Source organism: Maylandia zebra, linkage group LG3 (assembly GCF_041146795.1).
Source record: "Maylandia zebra isolate NMK-2024a linkage group LG3, Mzebra_GT3a, whole genome shotgun sequence".
NCBI lineage: Eukaryota > Metazoa > Chordata > Actinopteri > Cichliformes > Cichlidae > Maylandia > Maylandia zebra.
This window is the reverse complement of record NC_135169.1, coordinates 48669624-48679992: the sequence shown is the minus strand read 5'-3', so window position 1 is coordinate 48679992 and position 10369 is coordinate 48669624. Positions and strand designations below refer to the sequence as shown.

The window sequence follows — 10369 nt, the reverse complement described above, 5'->3', positions numbered from 1 at the left end:
GTAAAGGTCAAAAGGTCAACCAGCCCCCCCACATTAATGGAATCAAACAAAACTGGTGTCAATCAACTGTGTTACGTTTGTGCTGGTTTGTGCTGCCTCTGTTTTAAAGATATTAATGAAAATGTAAAGGTCAAAAGGTCAACCAGCCCCCCCCCCCCCCCCCCCCAGCCCCCCCCACATTAATGGGATCGAACAAAATTGATGTCAAACGTTTGTGCTGGTTTGTGCTGCTAAAATTGTTGTTTGTGCTGCCTCTGTTTTAAAGATATTCAAGAAAATGTAAAGGTCAAAATGTCAACCAGCCTCCCCACATTAAGGGAATCGAACAAAATTGATGTCAAACATTTGTGCTACGTTTGTGCTGCAAAAATTTACGTTTGTGCCGCTATCATTTTAAAGATATTCAAGAAAATTTGTAGAGGTCATCAGAGGTCAACCAGCCCCCCCCCACATTAATGGAATCAAACAAAACTGGTGTCAATCAACTGTGCTACGTTTGTGCTGGTTTGTGCTGCTAAAATTGTTGTTTGTGCCACTATCATTTTAAAGATATTCAAGAAAATTTGTAGAGGTCATCAGAGGTCAACCAGCCCCCCCCACATTAATGGAATCAAACAAAACTGGTGTCAATCAACTGTGCTACGTTTGTGCTGGTTTGTGCTGCCTCTGTTTTAAAGATATTAATGAAAATGTAAAGGTCAAAAGGTCAACCAGCCCCCCCACAGTAATGGAATCGAATAAAAGCCTTCAGTTTTCAGGCCCCTCTTCTGTGGAACCAGCTTCCAGTTTGGATTCAGGAGACGGACACCATCTCTACTTTCAAGATTAGGCTTCAAACTTTCCTTTTTGCTAAAGCATATAGTTAGGGCTGGACCAGGTGACCCTGAATCCTCTCTTCGTTATGCTTCAATAGATGTAGGCTGCCGGGGGATTCCCATGATGCATTGAGTTTTTCCTTTCCAGTCACCTTTCTCACTCACTATGTGTTAACAGACCTCTCTGCATTGAATTATATCTGTTATTAACCTCTGGCTCTCTTCCACAGCATGTCTTTTATCCTGTCTTCCTTCTCTCACCCCAACCGGTCGCAGCAGATGGCCGCCCCTCCCTGAGCCTGGTTCTGCTGGAGGTTTCTTCCTGTTAAAAGGGAGTTTTTCCTTCCCACTGTCGCCAAAATGCTTGCTCATAGGGGGTCATATGATTGTTGGGTTTTTCTCTGTATCTATGAAGCGCCTTGAGGCGACTTATGTTGTGATTTGGCGCTATATAAATAAAATTGAATTGAATTGAATGTTTCATTAGCGTGGATGTGGCACACTTAATCAAAATGATTTGCCAGTGGGACTGTTTGAGGAAAAAAGCCTCATCGGGTGAGGGATTTCTATGTGCGATCAATGGCACAACTTGTCAAGTCCCAATCCTTGGAAGAAGCAGAGGTCCTAATACGCAGCATTGCTATTGTGGCATTAAGTGAGACAGAAGGCTGTGACAGTTTTGGAAACCTCATTATGTCAGAAGTGTCCAAATCAAATCTGAAAAGAAAAATTGCAGATGAGACTATGTCTGTTTCTGATGACAAGGAAGAAGAAGACATTAGATTGGATCCATGCACAGAAATAAACACCGACTTAAGGCAGTGGGTGGCAGATATTTGTGAGGGGAGCAGGTGCCATGCTGAAGATCATGGTGATCGAGACAATATGCACCATCTACCTGAGCTCGTCCCACACCTAATTAGATTGGGAGGATACCTACCACTCTGGACTGGAGAAATGGTTCCCCTATTTCAGAGCAAAAAACTCACTGCAACTTTAGCTAATGTTGAAGCAGAGTTCAAGAACATTAAACATGGTCTGTTCAAGCATGAAAATCTCCCTATAAGGATAGATAAATTCATTGCACGTCATCTTGGTTTTATTGAAGGGAACATGCGGATCTCTTCTGCAAAACAAATACGAAAAGAAGCAGAGGTTGCCAGACAGGATGGTACAGTGAAGCGTCAGTATCCACACAAAGCCTTTGTGGAGCAGGAAGTGGATGATAACCCCTCTCAGGAGCCCAAAATTGACACAGACATAGACATACAGGAAGGGCACGAAGTACTGCAGTGCGTTTCACGTTGATATCAGGCGCCTCCTAAAAAGGGAAAAGAAAAGTTCATTTAAGGCAAAGTTTTCAGGTGTCATTCTTTGGGGAGAATACATGTTTATGAAACTGCATGACATCAGACTCTACCAAATTTTGGAGACTTTTCTTTTAAGATACAACCTTTCTGTCTCTTGTGACAGAGAGTCTGTTTCTTAATCATTTGACAAAAACCCTACACAGTATTTTAAAATAGTGTTCTCCAGATCAGAGCTGTAATCTATATAGAACATGGGGTTCAAAGCAAGGAAAAATTATGTGTTTATCAGTGAAACCTTTAATTTGTGTTAATTTTATCATTATCAATATATGAAATCTTCACCTTAAGGGACTTAATGAATGGTTTCTTCTAAAAATTAGACATGATTGAGTCATTTCACATCATATGAAAATATTAATTTTTAATACAAATTTGGCCCTACAAAAATGGAAACTCAGTAACAAAGATAATGGAGATTCTCTAAACACGAGCAAATATCACAGTAAAATTGTTGATTGTGATTTACACATTGGATGTATCCTCAGTGATTTGGTACAATTATACAACATTTTATAAGAACTGAACAACTGATGAAACTAATTATAGGCCAATCTCCAACCTTCCTTTCATATCAAAAATCCTTGAAAGAGGATTTTTGTTAGCTGTTTGATCTGTTTGATCTGTTAGTCAAACAGCTAACAGATCATCTGCAGAGGAATGGTTTATTTGAAGAGTTTCAGTCAGGTTTCAGAGCTCATCACGGCACAGAAACAGCTTTAGTGAAAGTTACAAATGATCTTCTTATGGCCTCTGACAGTGGACTCATCTCTGTGCTTGTCCTGCTAGACCTTAGTGCAGCATTCGATACTGTCGACCATAATATCCTATTAGAGCGATTAGAACATGCTGTAGGTATTACAGGTACTGCACTGCAGTGGTTTGTATCATATCTATCTAATAGACTCCAGTTTGTTCATGTAAATGGAGAGTCCTCTTCACACACTGAGGTTAATTATGGAGTTCCACAGGGTTCAGTGCTAGGACCAATTCTGTTTACATTATACATGCTTCCCTTAGGCAGCATCATTAGAAGACATAGCATACATTTTCACTGCTATGCAGATGACACCCAGCTCTATCTGTCCATGAAGCCAGATAACACACACCAATTAGTTAAACTGCAGGAATGTCTTAAAGACATAAAGACCTGGATGGCCGCTAACTTTCTGCTTCTTAATTCAGATAAAACTGAGGTTATTGTACTCGGCCCTGAAAAGCTTAGAAATATGGTATCTAACCAGATTCTTACCCTGGATGGCATTACCTTGGCCTCCAGTAACGCGGTGAGGAACCTTGGAGTCATTTTTGACCAGGACATGTCCTTCAACGCACGTATTAAACAAATATGTAAGACTGCGTTCTTCCATTTGCGCAATATCTCTAAAATTAGAAATATCCTGTCTCAGAGTGACGCTGAAAAACTAGTTCACGCATTTATTACTTCCAGGCTGGACTACTGTAATTCATTATTATCAGGATGTCCAAAAAACTCACTGAAAAGCCTTCAGCTAATCCAAAATGCTGCAGCAAGAGTATTGACAGGGACTAGAAAGAGAGAGCATATTTCTCCTGTTTTGGCTTCCCTTCATTGGCTTCCTGTTAAATCCAGAATTGAATTCAAAATCCTGCTCCTCACATACAAGGTCTTAAATAATCAGGCCCCATCTTATCTTAATGACCTTGTAGTACCATATCACCCTATTAGAGCACTTCGCTCTCGCTCTGCAGGCCTACTTGTTGTTCCTAGAGTATTTAAAAGTAGAATGGGAGGGAGAGCCTTTAGTTTTCAGACCCCTCTTCTGTGGAACCAGCTTCCAGTTTGGATTCAGGAGACGGACACTATCTCTACTTTCAAGATTAGGCTTCAAACTTTCCTTTTTGCTAAAGCATATAGTTAGGGCTGGACCAGGTGACCCTGAATCCTCCCTTAGTTATGCTGCAATAGACATAGGCTGCCGGGGGATTCCCATGATGCATTGAGTTTTTGCTTTCCAGTCACCTTTCTCGCTCACTATGTATTAACAGACCTCTCTGCATTGAATCATATCTGTTGTTAACCTCTGTCTCTCTTCCACAGCATGTCTTTTATCCTGTCTTCCTTCTCTCACCCCAACCGGTCGCAGCAGATGGCCCCGCCCCTCCCTGAGCCTGGTTCTGCCGGAGGTTTCTTCCTGTTAAAAGGGAGTTTTTCCTTCCCACTGTTGCCAAAGTGCTTGCTCATAGGGGGTCATGTGATTGTTGGGTTTTTCTCTGTATCTATGAAGCGCCTTGAGGCGACTTATGTTGTGATTTGGCGCTATATAAATAAAGTTGAATTGAATTGAATTGAAAAAGTTGAATTGAATTGAATTGAATGAAACAACTTACTTATGTGACCACATATGAAGTGTTATAACTTACCACAAAAGGTGAACTGTGCCACTGACCCTTGGTAGATCTGCACATGATAAAAAAAAAAAGCATTATAAATACTAACACAGCTATTAATAATTAAACTAGTGGGGTACATTTAAGATGTTAATGTCACAAAATAAAATAGACTGGTAGAAAGAAGTACAAGGAAATGGTAATGGGGGGAGCCATGAAAATATATCTTTTCAACATGATTCAGTGTGACAAAGCAAGGGCATGATTTTTTAAAAAAAAACAAAAAATAAACAGGTTGTCACGGTCCTGGGTCAGTGACCCAGTGTTTTGAGTTTCTTGTGCCTCTGAGTTTTTTGTATTATGTTCTTAGTTCTCTTTGTTGTCCCAGCGTATTCTTTAGTGTAGTGTCTTAGTTTGGTTTTCTTGTATTCTGTTTAGTTCTGAGTATTTGGTAGCTGCCCTCTGTGTTTCTTAGTTGCTCTGTCTCCCCTAGTCTAGTTTGCATCTGTGCTAATTCCTGTTTTACTTTGAAGGTCTGTGTCTCATGTGAGTGTATCCTACTTTGCTCCCTTGTCTCGTCAGTTCTGATTTCTCCCAGCTGTGCTCTCCTTCTGTGTCTCATTCCCCTCGTTACTTCCCATTGTATTTAAACCCTGTGTTTCTCTGAGGCAGTGCTGCGTCGTCCCTTAAGCTGTGTGTTTCTTCGTGTGCCTCTCTGCAAGGTGTGAGTTTATATTTTCCCAGTTTAATTTTGTATGCTCGTTTTCTGTGACTAGCAATTAAAGCTGTGATTTTGAGTTCATCCCCTGAGTCTGAGTCCTGCATTTTGGGTATCTATAGACTAGTGATGGCCAAATGAAGCTTTCCGAAGCACTGAAGCTTGTATTGAAAAACGGTTCATTACTCGAAGCTTTTCAACACAGTCCTTTCCGGTGACATCTGGTGGTGAAAATTTTGAAGAGCAGCTTGAATCTGCAAAATAAAACGGACTGCTCAATTATCACTGCTCACTCAAGAGTGGAGTTCTCTCTGATATTGGGCCACCGTTCCGTTGCTTTGAACATGTAATTGGTTTTGTTTTCTCGATTGGGGGGCTGAAAAAAATGTAATGCGTATTTGCGTAATACATTTTGATCAATAAACTTTCCCTATTTAAACATGCACTATGGTGGCCTTTCTTTGCTCATAACTCCTTGATGTTGGTAAATACAATAAGTGAGCAATATATATAATATACATATGATAATGCACAGCACATTATGGAGTATGCCCCTGCTGTGAAGTCCTGCCTCCATCTACTTGTCGTTTAATCACTGGACAGCTGGACAGGTTCATACAAAATATTAGATTAGGCCAATTGTCCTATACATATTTTTGACCTAGGGGTGGGATTGATTGTGAACTGGAAAGGGAAAATGCTTAGGAAGCTGAGTAGGGCTGCATCGTCACTGATTTGTAGAATCATTTTGATTCGATACAGGATCCGATTCAATTTGATTGGAATCTGGAAAGTTTTGCCTCAGTCAGAAATATTACAAGTCTGATCATTTAACAGTATATATCCATAATTTCGTATCTATTAAAAGAAAGCTGACACATGTGAGACTTAATTAGAGATGTAAACAGAGAGTTATGAAACCTGCAGCTGCAGAAGCCAGCGGGGAAAAAAAGAGGCAAACACAGCGCGGACCCGCCGACACAGCAAAATCTGACTCTGACGGGTCGGGTCCGCGCTCTGTGTTCACGTTTGTATGCAGAATCCGTAAACCTGCTCCCAGTTACTGTTTTAGCTGCATGGTGTTTGACGACATGTTTGTGAGGTTTAACCTGAGATGCTGGCGTTTCAGGCATAATAACGTTAATTTACAAATCGACACGGGATTTTAATGAATCAATATCACTTTATTCAATTTAGCATGGATTGTAATCAGAAAGGCGATAGTCAAAACCCACCCCTAATCAAGAACTTGCAAAGTAAAAACATGATCAATGTAAGGTAGCCCTTTTGTTATTTACAGTTAACAAGAGGATTAGTGTTACTGTGCGCTGGCTGAGTCTGTTTCTTTTCTTAGAAATAGTTTCTCCTGCCCTGAAGAAAATCCACTTGCATGGAACAGAAGAGGCTGTGGAGTGCAGGAACTACACTGCAAGTTGGTAGATGTGCAGGTATTCCTGGGTCCTGCAGACTATCACCTAAAAACAATAAACAAAATGATTTTCTAAACTGTGTAGCAATGTCATGTACGTATAGTGTCAAATACATTTTTGTAGTCTTCATCAGCTTTAATTCACATGGAAGTGTTCCTAAAGTCATATGCTGTAATGATATTTACATTATGAAAACATGATTTTGGACATTTCAAGTTTTTCACTTCGGCAGATAAAATGAATTGAGCAAAATCAACTCAAAATATTCCCACACGCCAGAACGTCCTCTCTTCCTCGCTGGCTCCATATCTGTCAGTGGAATGATCACCTCGTCGCTATCTGTCACCATCAACACACTCCACGAATCCCGTGGATGATTCACTTCCTTATATCTGTTTGAATCAGGTACCGAAGCAGTTACGTGCGTAATGAAGCTTCGGACGTCACTGGTCACGTGACTTTTGCCAAACGAAGCAAGCCTCGACACAGTGCTTCTGAACCAGTGTGTTGTTTTTTTCGACACACGCTCCGGAGCGTCAGCTTCAAGCGGGCCATCACTAGTTTGCACTATGGAAAGCACAAAATCAACTTCTAAATGAAAGAATGAGACAGGTCAGTTTTACTATAGATGCACTCTGGAACAAGATTAGTCAGACTGCAGGTACTCAAAGCACCTTGCACGCTCCTGCCACTACGTAAGCCAACGGCGAGGTGACGTTTTTCACTGCATTGTTGCATTTACCTCAGTTAGTGTAGCCCCGGTGCTCTTTTTGAATCTGTTCATGTTTTTCTAACGAACCTTTCCTAACCTTTCTCTGTACAGATCTTCCTGGACCCCTTCTTGTTTCTGGTGGACCCTGTTAGATGAACATGAGTGGATTCCAGTGTTGAGTGGGTTTGAGTGAGTCACAGACTGTGTGAAGAGGAGTGTGGACATGTTACCCTTACCCCGGATCCCCCACCCCCACAGGCCCCGATCCTTCATCACTGTATATATTACTGCTAAATATTCCATCAGAACATTTGATAAAATGTGTTATTTATTTAGAAAACCTTATTTTAAACTGTATCAAAGGAAAATTAGACTTGACAAGTCTTAAAGCTTCAAAGAAACGAAGAAGAGACAAAAAGTTTCAGACTCTGTCGTATTTGTGAGGTGTTTATTTTGGAGCATAATATATATAGCACAAAGCATCCACGAGACATTACACAATCAAAGGGCGTGACTGTTCAGTGGATTATTTCAGGCTTATAATCGCTTGAAAGATAAACTTTGGACCACATGTAAAAGAACTGTCATTATAAAAACTCAAGTTTGCATGCGTTTTATATGATATTATCTGACAAAGCAGAGCAATGTGTAAGGATGAGCAGGCAGCTGGTTCAGAAAGAGCTCTGGTCCAGTCTTTTCATGATGCGTTGGGTCCAGGAGGCAGACGCATCCACACACACTGAACGAGACTTTTTGGTAATGAAGCTGAAACAAAGAGGTGGAAATTCAGAAATCTGAATTTTAAATAAGCTTCAAAATTCTCTCAGTAAATATGTTGTAAAAATAACAATAATAATAATAATAATAATAATAAAGTATACTTTATTTATCCCAGTAGGGAAATTACTCTCTGCATTTAACCCATTCACTCTAGTGAAGCAGTGGGCAGCCACCAATCAGGCATCCGGGGAGCAGTGTGAAGAGACGTTACCTTGCTCAGGGGTACCTCAGGGTAGCCGTTCAGTGGTTTCGAATGCCCGAATATGTACTTTTTTTTTTTAAATGACCAGTAGACAAAATGTCATAATATAAACACTTAAATGTGTATTTCAAACAATTTACAAGCAAAATAGCCAAACATCCACGTAAAATTGATCAAATTATGAAAACAAGTTTGTGCATTTTTCTTGAACATTTACAGGATAAAATTAAAAGACAATAGTAGGAGAACAAATACAAGTTCAAATAAAAAGTATCAAACTCATACTATGTCCTGAGCATCATGTGTAAAATGACAATTTTTAATTGTCCAGAAACTCTGCAGTTACAATGATCATACTGCATAATTTTCATTACAGTATTTTCAGTATTTGTGTTAAACATTATGAAAATAAAATAAACCCAGTTTTCTTCACTTACATGATGGCAGACTTTGGGCATCGGTGATCAGTCAGTCGATACGACTTGATGAGGTTTGCTTGAATTCTTCCCGGGTACAACTTGAAACAGCAGGTGTCGGGACCATTTGCATCTGAGGAAAAAGACATTTCATTAGACTTACTCAAAAAATAAAACTTCTCTTTTAATGATGACACTTAAGGTAATCTTACTGTTGCAGTTAACTGCAGGCAACAAAGCAGCTCCAAGGATGCACAGCAAAAGGAACTGAGCGGTTTTCATTATGATTCCTCAGGAGTTGATGATGATGACGATAAAGACAACAGCTGCTCTTCAGACGCAAGCAAGGGCTTCTAAATATTAGGTGGTGTGCTGTTACATTTATCAAGATCAATACTTTTCTTTAAAGGTACATAGGGTGTCATTGGTGTGAAAGAGGGAGGGTGGATGTGGTTTCAAAAATTGCTGAAAATGCCTCTGACAGAACTTTCCATTCGGTTACATTGACAGGAAATGAAGCTGCGGTTTAGCCCAGCGATGCAGCTCAAAGCATGACACTGTTAACAAAACCAACTTCTACATCCCCCTCGCCCAAAAGTTTTAAAAAAATATGTCACAAAATATTATGACCACAAAAAAAACGCTAAAACAATCGTTGAGCAGTCCATATGACTCCATGAGTTTTGCTTTAATTCTTCTTGGTACAACTTTCAGCAGCAGTTGTTGGGATTATTTCCATCTGAGTAAAGAGGATTAAGATCAAACTTTTTAGAAAGTATAACAATAAAAAAAATATTGATGACCACCAGAGCTAGTCCTACTTGTAGATAATCAAATGGTATAAATTTCTAAATTCACCGCGCCTTGTTCTCAAATTATCGCATTCCTAAGACTTACAATTCAATTCAATTTTATTTATATAGCGCCAAATCACAACAAAAGTCGCCTCAAGGTGCTTTATATTGTACAGTAGATACAGAGAAAAACCCAACAATCATATGACCCTCTATGAGCAAGCACTTTAGCGACAGTGGGAAGGAAAAACTCCCTTTTAACAGGAAGAAACCTCCAGCAGAACCAGGCTCAGGGAGGGGCGGGGCCATCTGCTGCGACCGGTTGGGGTGAGAGAAGGAAGACAGGATAAAAGACATGCTGTGGAAGAGAGACAGAGATTAATAACAGATATGATTCAATGCAGAGAGGTCTGTTAATACATAGTGAGTGAGAAAGGTGACTGGAAAGGAAAAACTCAATGCATCATGGGAATCCCCCAGCATGTCTTTAAGACATTCCTGCAGTTTAGCTAATTGGTGTGTGTTATCTGGCTTCATGGACAGATAGAGCTGGGTGTCATCTGCATAGCAGTGAAAATGTATGTTATGTCTTCTAATGATGCTGCCTAAGGGAAGCATGTATAGTGTAAACAGAATTGGTCCTAGCACTGAACCCTGTGGAACTCCATAATTAACCTCAGTGTGTGAAGAGGACTCTCCATTTACATGAACAAATTGGAGTCTATTAGATAGATATGATACAAACCACTGCAGTACAAACCACCT

The 10369-nt window shown here is 40.1% G+C and overlaps 1 protein-coding gene across 1 annotated transcript; it reads right to left on the bottom strand.

The window, feature by feature from the left end:
* Positions 1 to 7849: 7849 nt before the first annotated feature.
* On the bottom strand, positions 7850 to 9182 carry LOC143416564 (eotaxin-like). Its single transcript, XM_076881970.1, has 3 exons — positions 9023 to 9182; positions 8832 to 8943; positions 7850 to 8177 (listed from the first exon to the last, which is right to left on the bottom strand). Exons 1-3 carry the CDS (start codon positions 9090 to 9092, stop codon positions 8084 to 8086), a joined length of 276 nt encoding a protein of 91 aa, XP_076738085.1. The 5' UTR covers positions 9093 to 9182; the 3' UTR covers positions 7850 to 8083.
* Positions 9183 to 10369: the final 1187 nt, after the last annotated feature.

Bases quoted from the DNA above. Each gene is read 5' to 3' on its own strand.
- LOC143416564 (XM_076881970.1), bottom strand. From the start codon at position 9,092: ATGAAAACCGCTCAGTTCCTTTTGCTGTGCATCCTTGGAGCTGCTTTG. The intron at 8,944-9,022 runs GTAAGATTACCT...CTTTTTCCTCAG, and splicing joins GCCTGCAGTTAACTGCAACA to ATGCAAATGGTCCCGACACC. The intron at 8,178-8,831 runs GTAAGTGAAGAA...TCTTTGTTTCAG, and splicing joins TGCCCAAAGTCTGCCATCAT to CTTCATTACCAAAAAGTCTC.